Genomic DNA, 19,785 nt, shown 5'->3' with positions numbered 1-19,785 from the left:
TGTACAGGTGAGAAGAGAATGGAGTGATAGTTCAAGTCTAAAAAAATAAGAAACTGTCAACCCAAAATGCTATACACAGAAAAGTTCTCATTTATAAATGAAGATGAAATAAAGACCTTCCAGAACAAACAAATTGAATTTGTCATGGTTGATCCAGACTTACAAATCATAGTTAAGGTTGTCTTACACACAGAAATAGATAAAGATAGTTTCTTGGAAGAATTTGAAGGTAGAAAAATCTAATAATAGTATAAAGGAGATCCAAAGTAGATAACATGAATATGTACAGAAAAATGACAAGACCAAATCACCACTTATCAATAATAACCTTGAATGTAAATGGACTGAATGCTCCATTTTAAATATAAAGACAGGGTGCTTGGATTAAAAAGCCAGATCCATTTATATGCTGCCTACAAGAAACACACCTCACAAACATACACATACTAAAAGTGAAAGGATGAGAAATGATGCTCCATGCAACTGTAAATCAAGAATGAGCAGGAGTAACTCTTTTAATATGAGACAAAATAGAATTTGAAACTAGAACTGTTAAAAGAGGGAAAGCAGCCATTATGTCATAATAGAAAGATCAACTCAACAGAAGATGTGACTATACTAAGTGAATATCCACTCAATGCTAGAGCACCCAGTTACTTACAACAATGTTAATGGATTTAAGGGAAATAGAGGCTCCACGGTGATAATAATGGAGGGCTCCAACACCTGAGTTTCATGGTGCATAGATCAACAAAGTGAAAAATCAAAAAGCAAAGAGATCATCTACACTATAGACAAAATGGATCTGATATCTAGGATGTTTCATCCAACCGCCACAGAATACACAGTTTTCGTCTGTAAATTGAACATTCTATAGGATAAACTCTATACTAATAAATAACGCAAATCTCAATTTTTTTTTTGACAGGCAGAGTGGACAGTGAGAGAGAGAGACAAAGAGAAAGGTATTCCTTTTGTTGGTTCACCCTCCAATGGCAGGAGCCAGGTGCTTCTCCTGGTCTCCCATGGGGTGCAGGGCCCAAGCACTTGGGCCATCCTCCACTGCACTCCCTGGCCACAGCAGAGAGCTGGCCTGAAAGAGGGGCAACCGGGACAGAATCCAGTACCCCGACCGGGACTAGAACCCGGTATGCCGGCACAGCAAAGCAGAGGATTAGCCTGTTGAGCCACGGTTCCAGCTGCAAATCTCAATTTTTTAAAATGAAGTCACATCATGTATCATTTCTTATCACAATAGAATGAAGCTGGAAAATACTAAAATAAGACACTCTAGAAAGTATAAAAACACTGGCCGGTGCCGCAGCTCAATAGGCTAATCCTCCACCTGTGGCACTGGCACCCTGGGTTCTAGTCCCGGTCAGGGCACCGGATTGTGTCCTGGTTACCCCTCTTCCAGGCCAGCTCTCTGCTGTGGCCCGGGAGTGCAGTGGAGGATGGCCCAAGTCCTTGGGCCCTGCAACCACATGGGAGACCAGGAGAAGCACCTGGCTCCTGGCTTCAGATCAGTGTGGTGTGCTGGCTGCAGTGCACCGGCTGTAGCGGCCATTGGAGGGTGAACCAACAGTAAAGGAAGACCTTTCTCTCTGTCTCTCTCTCTCTCTCACTGTCCACTCTGCCTGTCAAAAAATATGAAAAAAAAAAGAAAGTATAAAAACACATGAAGGCTGAACAGAAAGCTCCTGAATAAATAAAGGGTCATAGAAAAAAAAAACAAAGAGAGAAATTTTAAGTTTAAAATTGAAATGAATGTCAATAAAATAGCATAGCAAATATTTGTGATACAGCAAAAACAGTATTAAGGGAAAAGATTATAGCAATTACTATCCACATCAAGAATTTGGAAATACATCAAGTATTAACCTAAGAACAAATCTCATGGACATGGAAAAATAAGCACAAATCAGAAGAAAATAATAAAAATTAGAGAAAATTTTTTAAAAAGTGAAAACCAAAAATGATGCAGATCAGTGAAACAAAGAGTCTGTCCTCTGGAAAAAAATAAGCAAAATCAATAAAGCACTGGCCCAACTAATGAAAAATGGCAGAAGACCCAAATTAATAATAATAGAAATGTAAAAGAGTTCTTTTAACTGATGGTGCTGAAACAAAAAGAATCATTAAAATCATTACAAATAGCTACATGGCAGCAAATTGGAACACTTAGAAGAAATGGATAGATTTCTGGGTACATACAATCTACCAAAATTAAGGCATGAAGACACAGAAATTTTGAATAGACAAATGACCAAAGTGGAGGCCGCATCAGTAATAAAGACCCTCCCAACAATGAAAAGCCCAGGACTGGATGGCTTCAGTGCTGAATTCTACCAAACTTTTAAAAAGCTAATTTAAATTCATCTTAAACTATTTAAAACAGTTTAAAAGGGAAGGAAACCTGCCAAACTACTATCAGGCCAGCATCATCATAATTCCAAAACTGGAAAAAGATACAATAAAAAGAGAACAATAAACTGATATGCCTGATGAACACTGGCACAAAGTTCCTCAACAAGATCCTAGCTAAAAAATCCAACAAGTCAAAAAGATCATCCACCCAGAGCAAGTGGAATTTATCCCAGAGAAACAAGTATATAACAATGGTTCATGACACAGAAATCAATAAGCATGATGCATCTCATTATCAAATTGATGAATAAGAACTGCAGGGTTATCTCAACACAGAGAAAAGCATTTGATAAAATACATCTTCCTTTCATGATAAAAAACCTTAAGCAAAATGAGTACAGAAGGAACAAAACAGCCTGCATCACATTGAACGGGAAATAATTGGAAGCATTTCCATTAATATCCAGAACCAGAAAAGTATGCCTATATCCACCATTGCTATCCAATATAGTTTTGGATTTGGCTACATTGGAAAACAAAAACAAATAAAAGGGATACCATCTAATTATCCCCGTTTTGTTGTTGGGAAAACAAAAGAATCCACTAAGACAATTTTGTAACTCAGAGTGTGGTAAAGTTGCAAATTATAAAATCAATACTCAAAAATCAATAATATTTGTATAAACAAACAATGCCATTGCTGAGAAAGAACTTCTAAGATCAGTCCAACTCACAATAGAGATAAAAATTAAAATAGCTTGGTATAAATTTAACCAAGATGTGAAAGATCTCTACAATGAAAATTACAAAACATTAAGGAAAGAAATAAAAGACACAAAAAAATGAAAAGAATTTCTATGTGGATTGTAAGAATTCATATCATCAAAATGCCCATAATACCCAAAGCATTTTACAGATTTAATGTAATCCCAATTAACATACCAAGGGCATTCTTCATATATCTAGTTCAAAAATCCTAAAACTGATATGGAAATATAAGAGGCTCCAAATAGCTAAAACAGGCCGGAGCCGTGGCTCAATTGGCTAATCCTCCACCTGTGGCGCTGGCACCCTGGGTTCTAGTCCCGGTCCGGGCACTGGATTCTGTCCCGGTTGCCCCTCTTCCAGGCCAGCTCTCTGCTGTGGCCTGGGAGTGCAGTGGAGGATGGCCCAAGTGCTTGGCCCTGCACCCCATGGGAGACCAGGAGAAGCACCTGGCTCCTGCCTCTGGATCAGCGCGGTGCGCCGGCCGCTGAGCACCTGCCACGGTGGCCATTGGAGGGTGAACCAACGGCAAAAGGAAGACCTTTCTCTGTCTCTCACACTGTCCATTCTGCCTGTCAAAAAAAAAAAAAAAAAGCTAAAACAATCTTAAACACTAAACAAAGCCAGAGGCAAAATATCAGACTTCAAGACATATAGGATGGTTTTAATAAGAACAGCCAGAGTGGTAGAAAATTTTTATTACTCATACATGTGAAGAAAGATTAACATCCATGATAAATAAGAAGCACAGGAAACTCAACAACAACAAAATAAACAACACAGGTAAGAAATGGGTGAGGGACATGAAAAGACATTTTTCAACAGATGAAATACAAAAGGCCAACAGACTCATGAAATGTTCAGGATAGTTATGCAAGTAAGACACAATTATGTATCATATCACCCTGATTAGAATGTCTATCTTCCACACAATCAAAAATTCTGGTGAGGATATGGGAATAAGTGGACTCTAATACCCTGTTGGTGGGCATGTAAACCATTATAGACGATATGAAGATTTCTAAGAAATCTACAGATGTACCATATAACACAGCCATCCCACTCCTGGGAATTTACCCAAACAAAATGACATTGGTATAAGAAAGGGCTTTCTGTACCCGATTTTTATAGCACTCTATTCACAATATCTAATATATGGAATCAATCTTCATGTTCATTAATGGATGACTGGATGAAGGTGGAATAGGGAATGATGTACCACACTTGATTAGGGATTAATAGTTAAAAAATAAAAGGGTAGGCAGTGCACTGTAAGGGCAGAATTAGAAACTGCAGGACTGGTAATGGCATCCCATATAGGGAGCAAATGAATTCCTGGGTGCTCCACTTCTAATCCAGATTCCTGCTATTGACCCTAATAAAGTAGCAGCGAATGGCCCAAGTCATTGGTTCATTGCAACAATGTGGGAGACCTGGCAGAAGCTTCTGGCTCCTGGCCAGAAAGAGAGAGAGAGAGATGTACATTAAATATTGTCCTAAGTCTATAAGAAAAAGTGAAAAACTTGGTGGAGTAATAATAGAGAAATTAGCAAACATAAAGGTATTTGATGAAAAATAGTTCATTACAGCAAAGTTTAACATATTTTTTAGGGCCTGATGCTGTGGTGTAGTAGGCTAAGCCCTGCCTGTGGTATTGGCATTCCAGATGTGTGCTGGTTCATGTCCTGGCTGCTCCTCTTCCAATCCAGCCTTCTGCTATGGCCTGGGAATGCAGTAGAGAGAATGGGCCAAGTACTTAGGCCCCAAACCTGCTTGGGAGTCCCAGAAAATCTCTGCCCTTGGCTTTGGATTTGCCCTGCTCCAGCTGTAACAGCGATTTGGGAAGTGAACTAGTGGATTGAAAAACTTTATCTCTGTCTCTCCCTCTATCTGTATGTAACTAAAGCTACCTCTAAAATGAATGAAAATCTTTTAAAAATATTCTTAACTGGAGTCCCTTAAATCATGATGTTTCCATTTTACATGGAATGGTACAGGAATTATAGCAGTGTCTAAAATGCATGATAGAAAATTTCATACACAAGTGGTAAAGATCTGGAAAAGGTAAAATGTGCTAATTGGAAAGGAAGAATGAATACAACTGATCCAAGACTCTGAAGTATATACATGAAATATTCCAGATCTTACAGAACTTTGAGCAATCTGATGAACTAGCAATGAAAATGTAAACCAAGATTGGCATGGGATCATAGTATCACCCCTGTCTTACTAGGATGTTAGTGATACACAGGTTATACATCTGTTATAAAAACATGTGTGTGATTACTGACAAAAATAAAAATGGACATACACATTATGAAATAAGATATGATTACTGTGAGAAGTAATAAGTCATTTGAAAGGGGAAATAATTGTTTGAAAAACAAAGTTTTTTATCAATAACAGAAGTTATTGATAAATAGTTCAACACAATTTCATTAATATTAAAAATATGAAAAAATCTCAGAAATTTAAATAATACAAAGATCATGTTATGTTCTATAATATATGTATGAAAGGACAGATTTACATATTTTGGATTATAGCGTGGAAGTTTTAAAAATCAAAGGCAAAATTGAGAGTTTCATAAATATGCAAAAAGTATAAAACATGTTACCTGCTAAATGAAATAACATGACTGTGAGAAACTGTGTACATGACAGTTTTCAGAAAACCTACAGATTTTGTGCTGATGCCTTCAAAAAAAGCTAACCAGGCTAAACACATAGTGTTGTGCTGGCTCAGACTAAGATATTAAAAATATACACTGGTGGGGCTGATTCTATGGCATAGTGGTTAAAACTGCTGCCTGCAGTGCTGCATTCTGTATGGTCGCCAGTTCATGTCCCAGCTGCTCAACTTCTATTTTTTTATTTATTATTATTTATTTATTTATTTGACAGGCAGAGTGGGCAGTGAGAGAGAGAGACAGAGAGAAAGGTCTTCCTTTTCCACTGGTTCACCCCACAATAGCTGCTGCAATCAGCACACAGCGCTGATCTGAAGCCAGGAGCCAGGTGCTTCCTCCTGGTCTCCCATGTGGGTGCAGGGCCCAAAGACTTGGGCCATCCTCCACTGCACTCCCGGGCCACAGCAGAGAGCTGGACTGGAAGAGGAGCAACCAGGACAGAATCCAGTGCCCTGACCAGGACTAGAACCCAAGTGTGCTGGCACCACAGGTGGAGGATTAGCCTATTGAGCCATGGTGCCAGCCCCAGCTGCTCCACTTCTGATCCAGCTCTCTGCTATGGCCTGGGAAAGCAACAGAAGTTGGCTCAAGTCCTTGGGTCCCTGCACCCATGTGGGAGACCAAGAAGAAGCTCCTGGCTCCTGGCTCCAGCAGTCACAGCCAGTTGGAGACAATCAGTTGATGGAGGACCTCTCTCTCTCTCTTTCTCCCTCTCTGCCTCTCTTCTCTCTGTATAATTCTGATCTTCAAATAAATATGTGTGTGTATACACACACACACACACACACACAGGTAATAGATATAATTGAAAAAGTCAAGCAATTGTGAAAAGTCTATTATCACTGTAAGAAAAAATGAATGACTTGGGAGGAAAAATAAAAATAAGTTAATATAGACCAAATGACAGCACAGACCATTTCAACTGAATTGAAAAAATAATGTTAAAAAATCCAATATAGTTATAGCAAACATAGTACCATCTATCACAGAAGTAAAATTAGCAGCCCAAGAAGCAGAAGATTCTGGCCAGGGCCAGTGCAGAAGGTTCTAGAACCCAGGAAATGGGCATTCGAGTCTGACCATGTCTGACCACTGTGGATAACAGGACCGCCGGTGAAGACGTGTCTGGATCGGGTTATCAATTAGCTATGGCTGATTGGTCAGTGATTGTTTATTGGTCCGTGATTAGTTCGTTATGGATCAGTGATTGGTTTTTTGTCCGTGATTGGTTAGTTATGGATCAGTGATGGGTTGGTGATCACTGAGTTATTGATCAGCCATTGCTTAGTTATTGGTTATTGGTCAGTTATTGGTTGGTTATTGATCAGCTATTCCTTATTGGTCAGCGATTGGTTTTTGATTAGCAGTTATCGGTTAGTTATTGATTAGTTATTGGCAAATTATTGTTTATTTATTGATTAGCTATTGATTGCTTATTGATTAGTTATTAGCAAGTTATTGATCGTTGTTTAGCTGTTGATTAGCTATTGATTATTGGTTAGTTCTTATTGCTTAGTTCTTATTGCTTACTTATTGGGTATTGGCTAGTTGTTGATTAGTTATCGATTATTATTTAGTTGTTGATTAGCTATCGGTTATTGGTTAGCTCTTAGTTATCGCTGTTGGGCATTGACTGTTCATCAGTTATCAATTATAGATTAGTTATTATTGATTAGCTATTGGTTGGTGGCTGGTGCTTATCAGTCACCCATTGATCAGTTATTGGTTTCTGATATTGGTCTCTCACAGAAAAATGAATAAAATTTAAGCCTCAATTTCAGAGATCAATGAAAAATAAACTTAAAAACTAATCAATAACCAGTAATTAATCACCAATAATCAGCCAATGACCAATAACCGACAACCAATCAATAATCTATAACCAATCAATAGTCCATAGTTTATCAATAACCAATAATTGGTCATTAAACAATAAGCACTCAATAAGTAGTCCATAGCTACTCAGTGACCCGCCCATCACTGATGCAAGCCAGAAAACCAATCAACTCAAAGCCCTGTCTCCTCCTGACAATCATTGGAATGGAGAGCCCGCCACTCAAGGTTGAGAGCCACGCCCTGTTTTATTGTAGTGAAAGTCATTGCGGAGAGCTTTGAAGAAGACAAGAGGGTGAGCCTTGAAACGGAGAGGGGCAGGGAGCCTTGACACCGCTGTCTCTCTGTGCTCCTCCTCCTCCTCTTCCTGGGTCCCAGCCAAGGCCACACCCACACTGCCACCACGGCCCCCAACATCGTCCTGCTTCTGGCCGATGACCTCGGCATTGGTGACCTCGGCTGCTATGGCAACAGGACACTCAGGTCGGACATCCAGGTCTCTCGGGCAGCCATCTTGTGACACTGTCATCTGGGTCTCTCAGGCGGCCATCTTCTAGCCTCCAGGGCTCATCCAGGTCTCTTGGTAGCCATTTTGTAGCCTCAGGGGCTCATCTGGGTCTCTCAGGTGGCCAGCTTGTACCTCCATGGCGGCCAGCTTGTAGCACAGTCATCCGGGTCCCTTAGCCATCTTGAAGCCTCCACGGCTCATCTGGGTCTCTTCCGCCCTCTAGAACCCCGAACATTGACCAGCTGGCACGTGATGGCGTGAAACTGACCCAGCACTTGGCTGCAGCTCCACTGTGCACACCAGGCTCGCAGCCTGACTGGACACTACCCGGTGCGCTCGGGTCTGTGGCTCACGGGGGTGGGGCTGGGAAAAGGTGGGGCTTGCCCTGGGGTGGGGGGAAGGGCCGGGGAGGGTTGGGCTTGTCCTCTGAGGTGGGGGCGTGGCAGGGGTATAGGAGGTGGGGCTTCATCTCTTCCCCACCCCCCAGGCATGGCTGCGCAGTCGCGGGTGGGTGTCTTCCTGTTCCCGGCTTCATCTGGGGGTCTCCCAGCCACCGAGGTCACGTTCGCTAGGCTGGCCAAAGCCCGCGGCTACACCACAGTGCTTGTCGGTACAGAAGGTTCTGGAATGCCCAGGGCGGGGGCAGGACTTCCAGGGTGGGCAGAACTTCCGAAGTGGGACTTCTGGGGTGGGCGGGACTTCCGGTGTAGGCGGGAATTCCGTTTATAAAAAAGGCAGGCAAAATGCGGTCAAGTAGCAGCAACATGCAAGGATGGACCCCATCCAGGGGAAGGCAGCAGAAGGCATTCCGGTCACGTGACTGGAAGTTGGCCATCGGGGGTGGGCTTAGGCTGTCAATCACCGGCCCTCACCCCTGTCAAATGCAGACAGGGAAGGCAGGAGAAGGCACTTCCAGTCACGTGACAGGAAGTTGAGCCTCAGGGTGGGACCAGGCTGTCTGTCACCAATGAACTTCCGGTCCCAGGGAAGTGGCACCTGGGCCTGAGCTGCCTGCACCCGCGCGACTTCTGCCACCACCCGCGGGTCCACGGCTTTGACCAGTTCTTCGGGCTCCCAGCCACCAACCTGCGGGACTGCAAGCCGGGGGCTGGCACAGTGTTTGAGGGCGCCGTGTGCTGGATCGTGGTGGTCCCCATGCAGGCCCTGGGTGCCGCTGCCCTGACCCTGGCCGCCCTGCACTGCCTCGGCTTGGCCCGGCTGCCGCCTGCTGCCTTCCTGGGCCTCCTGCTGCCCGTGGTCATCTTGCTGGGTGGCCATTTCCTGTTCCGACGCTACTTCCGGCCACTCCACTGCTTCCTCATGTGCGACTTCGAAGTGGCCCAGCAGCCTCTGGACTATGGGAACCTCACACAGAGGCTCACGGAGGAGGCCACGGGGTTCATACGGTGGTGAGTCCGCGGTGGCCATTTTGAGTGGATCTGCATGCTGTATGCCCACTTCCAGTGACCATTTTGGATCAGCTCTGAGCTTCTTTACCCAATTCCGGTGGCCATTTTGAATTAGCTCAGAGTGCTTTTCAGCCCACTTTCAGAGGCCATTTTGGGTCGGGTCTGAGGGCTTTTACACCCACCTCAGGTGGCCATTTTGGGTAGGGTCTGAGCGTTTTATGCCTACTTCCAGTGCCCACTTTGGATCGGCTCTAAATGCTTTTTCATCTACTTCCAGTGGCCATTCCAGATTGGCTGTAAGTGTTTTATACCCATTTCCTGCAGCCATTTTAGATATACTCTGAACCCCTCTTGCCTATTTCCGGTCTATTTTGCATTGCCTTCTATGAACCAAAAAATTACCTGTTCAAGTATTTCGCCCTTTTTTTTTTTTTTTTTTTTGCCCACCTCCCTCCAGGAACTCCCAGAAGCCCTTTCTGCTGCTGCTGTCCTATATCCATGTGCACACAGCCCTGTTCGCCTCCCCAGAGTTTGCCCACAGAAGCTGGCATGGGGCTTATGGCGACGCAGTGGAGGAGTTAGACTGGAGCGTGGGTATGCGCATGTGTCTCTGGCGCTGAATCTCATATTGCAACGTGAATTTGGCGCCACAGGTGGCCAAATCTCAAATTGCAATGTGAATTTGTCCCTGTAGGCCATCTTGGTCCCCGAGCTGGTTGGCACCGGATAATTTGTTTTTTTTCTGGTCCAGGCAGGATCCTGCAGGTCCTGGACAAGCTGGGCCTGGCTGGCTGCACCCTCGTCTACTTCTCATCTGACCAGGGCGCCCACGTGGAGGAGGTGATGGCCACAGGCGAGGTCCACGGGGGCAGCAATGGCATCTACAGGGGTCAGCAGGGGTACAGACCAGTCTCAGGGTCACAGTGTCACAATAAGAGTCCCCCAAGGCCCAGGGGGAGGCATCAGGTGCATCCTGGAGGGGACCGTGTCACAATAAAAGCCCCCATGGTCAAAATGGAGACATCTGGGGCATCCTGGAGGGGACGCTGTCATAATAAGTGTCTCTGCCAGAGCAGGCCCCGTTATAATAAAAGTCCCTCACGGTCAAAATGGAGGCATCTGGTTTGTCCTGGAGAGGACCGTGTCATAATAACAGTCCCTCCTAGAGCAGATCCTGTCATAAAATTCCCCCATGGTCCAGCTCAAACCTATGATGTCATGAAAAGGACACTATTATAATAAGAGTCCCCTGTGGTTGAAGTACAGGCATCTGGGTAGTCATGTCACAATAAAAGTTTCCCCTAGAGCTGATCCTATCACAATAAAAGTCCCTCCTGGTCAATATTGAACCTAAGATGTTATGGAGAGGGCCGTGTCATAATAAAAGTCCCCAGGGTCGAGCTGCAGGCTTCTGGGTCATCATGGAGGGGTCTGTGTCATAATAAGAGTACCTCCTAGAGCAAACTGTCAATATAAAAGTCCCCCATGGTCCAGATAGCATCTATGAGGTCAGAGAGGGAACTCTGTCATAATAAGAGTCCGTCATGTTCAACATAGAATCATTGAACCTATAGGATGGAACCAGACCATGTCATAATGAGACCCCATGGATAAGGCTGATCCAGCAGCTGCCTTCTCCCCCATCTGTCCCCTGCAGGTGGCAAAGCCAACAACTGGGAGGGCGGCATCTGGGTGCTGGGCATTCTGTGCTGGCCTGGGGTCATCCCTGCCGGATGCGAGGTGGATGCGGCCACAAGCAACATGGACATCTTCCCCACCGTGGCTGAGCTCACAGGGGCGCTGCTGCCCCACAACAGGTGATTGCCAGATGCAGGCTCTGCCCCAGGGTGATTGACAGATGGGACATGGGACCCCCAAAGTCAATCTCACACAAGCCTTCCTCTCAGGGTGATTGACAGATGCAAGCCCTGCCCCCAGGGTGGTTGACATATGGGACCTGGGATTCAAGGAAGACTCCCCCAGGGACCCCAAAGTCAGTCACGCACAAGCCCCCACTCCCCCAGGGTGATTGATGGGTGGGACCTGATGCTCCTCCTCTGGGGGCAGAGCCAGCGGTTGGCCCATGAGTTCCTGTTCCACTACTGCAACGCCTACCTGCAGGCCGTGCGCTGGCTGCCATACAACAGTGAGTGTGCATCCCAGGGCATGCTGGGAAGGGCGGTCATGGACCCTGGGGCATGCTGGATAGAGGTAGATGTCAGCCCCGTGATTTATTGATTGACAGGTCATCCCCATGATTGACAGGTCATCCATAGTTGATTGACAGGTCCTCCATGACTGATAGTCCTGGCCCAGCCCTTCCCTGTGACTGACAGACCAGGCCCCACCCGCAACCCTGACAGCCCAGCCCCATCCCTCCCCATGACTGACAGCCTGGATCCGCCCCCAGGCTCAGCCGTGTTCAAGGCCTTCTTCACGCCCAAGTTCCGCCCAGCTGGCGCCAACAGCTGCTTCCCCACCCACGTGTGCCTGTGCCAGGGTCCCACCCACATGACGAGCTATGACCCACCCCTGCTCTTCAACCTGGCCCGTGACCCTGGCGAGGCTGCGCCCCTCACACCACACACCGAGCCGCACCACCAGGCAATCCTGGGGGCCATCCTAGAGGTGGTGGCAGAGCACCGGGGCTCTGTGTCCAATGTCCCCAACCAGCTGGCCCCACATGGTCTGGAAGCCATGGCTGAAGCTCTGGGCGGCTGGGGCCTCAGGGCCGTAGCCATGCACCTGCTGGGCAGCTGGGGCCACTCCCAACATGGCTGTTGGCCATCTTTGTCACACACACAAATCTGGCTCCATCCGTGGCTGTTGGCCATCTTTATCTTGGACATGGTCCTGGGGCCACGTGTGGCTCGGTCGGCCATCTTTATCCTGGACATGAACCTGTGGCTCCATCCATGGATCAGTCGGCCATCTTTGACACAGACATGAACCTGGGCTCAGGGTCCACAATGACTCCCATAAAGTGTTCATCACAAACGAAGCAACAGGTGTTCCTTATAGATGCAGATGAACCAACTGGGAACCTGTCCGTCTGCCTCAGAGCCTGCCCCCAACTGTACCAGGAACCTGTCACTCACCCTCAGAGCCCGCCCCTGACTGGACTGGGAAACCGTCAATCCAGCCCTGGTTGTGCAGAATGGAGCAGGTATCAGGGGTGGCCCTCAGAGGATCTTCAGGGGCCCAGGTGGAGACCCCAGGTCTCTTGGAGCAGCTGTCAGTCACAGAGAAGCCATGCTGTCAGTCACTGCACAGCAGAGTCAGTCCCTGGCACTGAGCACTTTCTGCTGAGTCACCACAAGAGCTGATAGCTGCATGACTTGGCAGGTGTAAAACCATGACTCAGCAGGTGTAGAAACATGACAGCATGTATGGAAAGCATGACTCAGCAGGCATGGAAGGGTGATTCAGCAAGTATATGACTCAGCAGATATGGAAACATGACTCAGCATGACAGCAGATATAGAAATCATGACTTGGCAGGTATGAAACCATGACTTAGCAGGTATAGAAACATGACTTGGCAAGTATGGAGCAGCAGCTCAGAACCAGTAACCCCAGTCTAGGGGCCCAAGGGTGAACTCCAGGAAACTGAAGGTTCCACCCACCCCCGGATTTGATGGATGGGGCAGCCCGGACCCTCAGGACAACATGGCCACCGCACAGAAAGACCCCCAAAACCCCTGACCACGTTTATTTCAGTCAATAAATAACCGGGTGACAGGAAAGCCATCTTGCAATTTTCCACATGGCCCAACTGGGAGGGATGAGAATTAAATAAAAAAAGTCACATGGTCATGCAGCTGCCTGTCCATCAAAGGTTGTGATCCCGGACCTGTGTGTGGCTGCCGTGTGGGTGCACACGTATGTAGCCAGGTTCGCACATGCATGTTCATGGGTGTGGCAGTCATGCGTGTGTGAGTTGGAACTGTGTACCAATTGACAGGAGCCTCGACCGCAAAGGCTTCTGGGATGTCTATTAGGCACACAGATGACGCATGACTGATAGGAGCACTTGCTGCAAAGGCTTCTAGGAAGTCCTCTTGGCGTTTCCATGATGACGTATGATTGACAGGAGCCCCAACTGCAAAGGCTTCTGGGAAGTCCGTTCAAAATGCTGATGACCCATGATTGACAGGAGCGCTCACTGCAAAGGTTCCTGGGAAGTCCAAGTGATGCTGACTCTGTCAATAACTTGCACTGGAGCTGGGGCCCTATGGGAACAATACATCTGTGAAGGTAATAGACACATGTCAATCAGAATGACATTCACATCTGACGACAGCTCTAAAAGAGTCAGGAGGTGTCACAGGGACTTCCAGTGTGCAGAAGTGAGTGGGTGGGACTTCCAGTGTCCGGACCGTCACTGACCGTGAGCGGGAGTGGGCGGGACTACTGCAGAAAACGTCACTCACCGTAAGCAGAAGTACGTGGACAGGATTTCTGGTGTCCAGAAATGCCACTCACCGTGAGCGGGAGTGGGCAGGACTTCCGGTGTCCGGAAAGGTCACTCACCACCGGCGGCCGTGAAGTGCAGGGCAGCTTTGGGGCCCCGCAGCCGCGTCGGCCCCCAGTGGCTCACAGCCTGCAGCTGCACGGTGTAGACGCTACTGGGGCGCAGGCGCTGCAGGGTCACTGAACTCTGGCGCTGCGGAATGGGGGGAGGTCCCTCAGATCCCAGGGGTCCCTCAGATTACATGAATCCCTCAGTGGGATCCGTCCGAATACTGGGATTCCTTAGAGATTCCTTAGATTACCTGGGATCCCAGTGATCTCAGGGATAAGATCACTGGGATCCCTCAGGTTACCGGGACCCCTGCGAGGGGGCCGCAGCCCCGCCCCCACCACGCTCACCCCGTCCACCGTCTTCCTCCGCCACTGCCCCTCGGTCGCGTGGCCCCAGGAGACCCTGTAGTGGTGCACAGGGACGTCGGGGTCCTCGGGGGGCTCCCAGATCACGGTGGCGGCCACGGTCCCGTCGGCGTCGCGCACGGTGGAGTTCAGCACACGCAGGTCGGCCGGGGCCGGTGGGGCCGACGGAGCTGCAACCCAGTGGAAAGGGGCCTGTGAGGCATGACAAAGCCACCCGGGGGCTGGTCTGAGCGTGGGCATGGGCCATGGAGCCATGGCCACAGGGACCGGATGTGGGGGAGCCACGCCATGGGAGCCACGGCCACAGAAGCCTCCGGTGGACCGGGTTTGGGGGCCCATGGCCCCCATGGGAGCCAGGGTCATGGAGCGGGCCACGGACAACAGGAGCTTCATGGACCAGGTGTGGGGAGCCACAGGGGCCGAGGCCACGGAGCCACGGCTGGGGAAGCCACAGCCACGGAGCCCCTGATCGACCAGGCATGGAGGAGCCTGGAGGGGTGGGGCCCTTCACTGACCTCTGGATGACTGGAAGTGCCTGCCAGGAGTGGTGAAGCCCCGGGTACCGTGCACGTTGACGGCGGCCACTCGGAACTGGTACCAGCGGCCGGGCCGGACATCGGGCAGCCAGACTCGCTGGTCTGTGGTCTGGAACAGGGGATACAGAAAATGGCCCAGATGTGAACCGGAAATTAAAAATGATGGATGGGGACCCAAGATGGCCACCAGGCCCCTCCCACCAATCTAAATATTTCAATAACTGACCTGGGCCACTGTCTCCCATGCAGTGGCCCCACGCTCACTGGGCGCCATCCCATAATTCCACCGGCGCTGCACCACGTACACCACGGGCTCCAGGGAAACGTTGAACCTGGACGACCACCGGACCTCCAGGGGCCCTGACCCCAGCTGCCTGAGCCGTAGCTGCCTCCGGGGTTTTAGGGGGACCCCTAGGGTGGAGGAGCCCGGGTCAGGGAGACCCCAGGGGACCCCTGGGAGTCACAGAGACCCCCAAGGACCCCTGAGACCCCTGGAGCTCACAGAGACCCCTGAGAACTCCTGGGACCCTCGGAGACCCCTAGGGATCCCTTAGAACCCCTGGGTCCCTTGCAGACCCCCAGAGACCCCTGGGAGTCAGAGAGACCCTCAGAGAACCCCAGGGACCCCCCAGAGACCCCCTGGGACCATCACAGACCCCTGGGAGTCACAGAGACCCCTGGAGACCCCTGAGACCCCTGGAGCTCACAGCAACCCCGCCCCGCCCCCACCGTGATTGACAGCCCTGCTGACCTCGGAAGGCCCCCCGGGGCGCCTGGCAGGTGCGCCCACAGCCGTTGGGGCAGCACTTCCGGCCCCCGGGGCACTCGGCATCGGCCTCACAGCTGACCACGCAGGCCGCGGCAAAGCCGCTGGCTTGGGTAGGGGCCGGACACGTCCCCTGCTTGGCCGCCAGCGCCGAGCGGACGAAGGTGCAGCTGCTCAGGCACTCGTGGCTCCACACAGGGAACAGCGGCTGGGGGGAGGGGAGAAAGACGGCGGGCCTTGAAACCGGCAGAGCTGGCCATGAGAGGCTTTGAAACCCGCAGTCAGCCGCTGGGGGGGGGGGGGGGGGCAGAAACCGACATACTCACCTCACAGAAACTCTGACATGGCTGTGTCTCCAGTTCCCCCGGGTGCTTGCAGGGCTCCAGACACTGTTGGGAGAGAAGAAGGAGGTTAATCAGATGGCAACAGGAGTCCATCTGGGGCTCAGCAGGTGCACCAGGAGTACCATCCGGGGCTCAGCAAGTGTACAGTGTCCCCAGAACTCCATCCGGGTCTCCAGCAGGTGCACGGGGTCCATAGCCTGCACCAGGAGCTCATCCGGGTCTCCAGCAGGTGCACGGGGCCATGAGCCTACACCAGGAGCTCCATCCGGGTCTCCAGCAGGTGCACAGATCCCCAAGTGCTCCATCCGGGTCTCCAGCAGGTTCACGGGACCCTGTCCCTGCAGCAGGAGCTCCATCCCAGTCTCCAGTAGGTGCACGGAGCCCCCAGGAGCTCCATCGGGTCTCTAGCAGGTACACAGGGCCCTGAGCCTGCACCAGGAGCTCCATCCGGGTCTCCAGCAGGTGCACGGGGTCCATAGCCTGCACCAGGAGCTCATCCGGGTCTCCAGCAGGTGCACGGGGCCATGAGCCTACACCAGGAGCTCCATCCTGGTCTCCAGCAGGAGCACGAGGCCCCTAGGAGCTCCATCCGGGTCTCCCAGCAGGTGCACAGATCCCCAAGAGCTCCATCCGGGTCTCCAGCAGGTTCACGGGACCCTGTCCCTGCAGCAGGAGCTCCATCCCAGTCTCCAGCAGGTGCACGGAGCCCCCAGGAGCTCCGTCGGGTCTCTAGCAGGTACACAGGGCCCTGAGCCTGCGCCAGGAACTCCATCTGGGTCTCCCAGGAGCCCCATCCTGGTCTCCAGCAGGTCCACGGGGTCCCCGGGGACTCCATTTGCGTCTTCAGCAGGTGCACGGGGTCCCCGAGTCAATGACAAGATGCTGGGCTGATCCCTGACATCGTACATTAGAATGTCTATCAATAACCTGGGCAACTGTGCACCTGCTCCCTGTGGAGTTCCCGTGTCCAACACGTGTGTTTCATACATGGATTGCATCCACGTCTAGGAATCCTACCGTCGAACACTGCTTGTCATTCTGGCACCAAACCAGGGAACCGTTGTTCTGCGAGGGGGAAGAAAAAAAAAAAAAAACAGGCACACATTCACACCCCCCATCCCCAGGCACAGCACCCCACAGTGATTTTTTTCCAAGGTTCAGGACCCCATTAAGTATTAACCAATAGACACACACATTCACATCCCCCAGGCACAGCACCCTACAGTGATTTTTTTCCTTTATTTTCTACCCGCCCCCCCATCTCCTTAGGACCCTAGGGGGGTTCTCAAGTCTCCTCTAGTCAGAGCCTCCCCATGCCCCTGGTCCCCAGCCCCCACAGAAAGGCCTGGAACCCTGGAGACTCTGGGGGCCCTGCGTGGGGGGCAGCGATGGCCGAGGCCCGGGCACTTTTTCAAAGCTGCTGCTGCCCAGGGGTCTCAGGGGTCGCTGGGGGTCTCTGTGGAGCCTTGGGGGTCTGGAGGAGCCCAGCAATAGCCTTTAGGGCAGATTTTCACCTCCAGTACACCTCTAAGGGGATACCAAGGGCCAATGCCAGGGCACTTTTGCAATGACGCCGGTTTACGGGAGTCTTGGGGATCCGTGGGGGTCCCTGAGGACCTGGAGGGTTCCAGGCGCAGGGGGAGCCCCGCAATCACGTCCTGGCCTGATTTCCATGTCGGGATCCCCCCCTTGGTGAAAGCCAGGTCTTCTCTAGGGGGACACCAAGGCCGACGCCCGGGCACCTTTGCAACACCGCCGGTTTACTGAGACCCATGGGGATCTCCGGGGATCCGTGGGGGTCTCGGAGGTCTGTGGGCGTCTGGGGGCACCAGGGGAACCGCGAGACCGAGTCCTGGCCGATTTCTGCCTCTGGAATCCCCTGGTTGGGGGCCAGGGCTCCTCTGAGGGGGACACAGATGGCCGACGCCAGGACACTTTTGCAACGCCGCTGGTTTAAGGAAACCCGCGGGGGTCCCTGAGGGTTTCTGGGTTCCGTGGGGGTCTGGGGCGCTGGGGGAGTCCCGCGATCGCGTCCCGGGAGGATTTTCGCGTTGGGAATCCCCTGGTTGGGGGCTGAGACTCCTCTGAGATGACACAGATGGCCGACGGCCGACACCCGGGCACTTTTGCAACGCCGCTGGTTGAAGAAGACCCGCGGGGGTCCCTGGGGTTCTGGGGGCGCTGGAGGAGCCCCGAGATCGAGTCCCGAGCGCATTTTCGCGTCTGGAAGCCTCCAGGTTGGGGGCCGGGGCTCCTCTAAGGGGACACCGACGGCCGACGGCCGGGCACGTTTGGAACGCCGCTGGTAGAAAGACCCGCGGGGGTCCCTGGGGGTCTGGGGGCGCCGGGGGAGCCCCGCGATCGCGTTCCGGGCGGATTTCCGCGTCGCGCACCCCCCTGGCGGGGCCCCGCGTACCTGCAACAGCCGCAGACTCAGGCACCGGGCCGCGCAGCGCGAGCCCTGGACGCCCCCGGCCTGCAGCGACCCCGCGCCTACCGCCCCGGGACCCGCGCCGGCGGCCAGCACCGCATACATCGCCAGCACCGCGCTGGCAGCCATGATGGGCACGGTAGTCCGTCTGCGCTGGGGGCGGGCCCGCGCCAGGGCGCCGGGACATTGGCTGGAGGGGCTGTCAATCTAATTCCTGGGCGGGACCAGCGTAAGGTCCGCAGCATTGACTGGAGATACTTGAATGACATCAGGGGCGGGAAAAGAATACAGGGGCCAAGGCATTGGCCAGAGGGGCTTGAGTGACAGCCAAAGGCGGGACAAACGCGCAGGGGCATTGTCTGGAGAAGCTTGATTGACAGGCAGGGGCGGGCGCCGGGAGTGTGAGTGACAGACGGCTGTGCCATTGGCTGGAGGGACTTGAGTGACAGGGAAGAGGTGGGGACAGTGCGCAGGCCCCGGGGTATCGGTCGGAGGGGCTGGACGGGTCAGGGGGCGGGCGCAGCGGCTGGGAGTGACTGACGGCTACACTATCGCCTGAAGGGGCTTGAGTGACAGTTCTGGAGGCGGGCGCTGGGAGTGTGAGTGACAGGCAGCTGTGCCATTGGCTGCAGAGATTTGAGTGACAGGTTCGGGGGCGGGGCCGGCGCCCAGAGGAGGCCGCGCCATTGGATGCAGGGACTAAATTAATTTAAATTCTTCCCAAGCTATTCAAAACAATTGAAAGGGTGGCAATCCTCCCAAACTGCTTCTACAAAGCCTGCATTATCCTAATACTTAACCTGGAAACTATATGCAACAAAGAGAACTATAGAACAATTTCTTTCATGAACGTAGACACAAAACTCCTCAACAAAATATTAGCTAGTCGAATCCAGCAACACATCACAAAGATAATGCACCCTGACCCCATGGGATTTGTCCCCGGAAGGCAGCGATAGTTCAATATTCACAAATCAATCAATGTGATAAACCACATTCACAAATAATAAGAATAAAAATCATATGATAATATCAATAGTTTCAGAGAAAGCGTCTGATAAAATACAACATCTTTTATGATTGAAAACCTCAAGAACAATGGGTATAGAAGGAACCTTTTTCAGCACAATCAAGGCAGCATAAGACAAACCCATGGCAAGCATCCTATTGAATGGAGAAAAACTGTCAACATCCCACCCCCCAGAACTGACACCAGAAAAGGATGTCGACTCTTTTTTTTTTTTTTT

The 19,785-nt window shown here is 50.9% G+C and overlaps 2 protein-coding genes across 11 annotated transcripts; one reads left to right on the top strand and one right to left on the bottom strand.

Moving 5' to 3' along the window:
- The first annotated feature begins 8,626 nt into the window (after window positions 1-8,626).
- LOC138843764 (steryl-sulfatase-like) lies at window positions 8,627-9,700 on the top strand. The gene is made up of 2 exons (XM_070048695.1): window positions 8,627-8,772; window positions 9,148-9,700. The coding sequence occupies exons 1-2, from the start codon at window positions 8,652-8,654 to the stop codon at window positions 9,573-9,575; spliced, it is 549 nt and encodes a 182-aa protein (XP_069904796.1). The 5' UTR covers window positions 8,627-8,651; the 3' UTR covers window positions 9,576-9,700.
- A 3,567-nt stretch (window positions 9,701-13,267) lies between these two features.
- Window positions 13,268-18,702, bottom strand: ANOS1 (anosmin 1). 10 transcript variants are annotated; one of them, XR_011378732.1, is made up of 9 exons: window positions 18,524-18,702; window positions 17,125-17,172; window positions 16,090-16,152; window positions 15,749-15,971; window positions 15,224-15,408; window positions 14,977-15,106; window positions 14,444-14,631; window positions 14,005-14,237; window positions 13,268-13,820 (listed from the first exon to the last, which is right to left on the bottom strand). XR_011378732.1 is itself a non-coding variant. In XM_051833696.2 (8 exons), exons 1-8 carry the CDS (start codon window positions 18,665-18,667, stop codon window positions 14,097-14,099), a joined length of 1,122 nt encoding a protein of 373 aa, XP_051689656.2. In that variant the 5' UTR covers window positions 18,668-18,702; the 3' UTR covers window positions 13,268-14,096. The 10 variants fall into 10 exon arrangements, 6 of the variants coding, with proteins under 6 accessions (XP_051689656.2, XP_051689659.2, XP_051689654.2 ...); XR_011378740.1 differs by having other exon boundaries at window positions 17,051-17,172; window positions 18,524-18,684; XR_007914603.2 differs by lacking the exon at window positions 18,524-18,702 and having other exon boundaries at window positions 16,230-17,172.
- Window positions 18,703-19,785: the final 1,083 nt, after the last annotated feature.

The sequence above is a fragment of the Oryctolagus cuniculus genome, chromosome 1 (genome assembly GCF_964237555.1).
Source record: "Oryctolagus cuniculus chromosome 1, mOryCun1.1, whole genome shotgun sequence".
NCBI lineage: Eukaryota > Metazoa > Chordata > Mammalia > Lagomorpha > Leporidae > Oryctolagus > Oryctolagus cuniculus.
Note: the sequence above shows the minus strand (reverse complement) of the source record. Positions and strands in the feature narration are given on the sequence as shown.

Excerpts from the sequence above, each read along its gene's own strand:
- LOC138843764 (XM_070048695.1), top strand. The coding sequence starts at position 8,652 with ATGGCTGCGCAGTCGCGGGTGGGTGTCTTCCTGTTCCCGGCTTCATCT. Across the intron at positions 8,773-9,147 it reads CTACACCACAGTGCTTGTCG|GGAAGTGGCACCTGGGCCTG; the intron begins GTACAGAAGGTT and ends TTCCGGTCCCAG.
- ANOS1 (XM_070048672.1), bottom strand. The coding sequence starts at position 16,463 with ATGGAGCTCCTGCTGCAGGGACAGGGTCCCGTGAACCTGCTGGAGACC. Across the intron at positions 15,972-16,089 it reads CATGTCAGAGTTTCTGTGAG|CCGCTGTTCCCTGTGTGGAG; the intron begins GTGAGTATGTCG and ends CCCTCCCCCCAG. Across the intron at positions 15,409-15,748 it reads GCCCCGGGGGGCCTTCCGAG|GGGTCCCCCTAAAACCCCGG; the intron begins GTCAGCAGGGCT and ends CCTCCACCCTAG.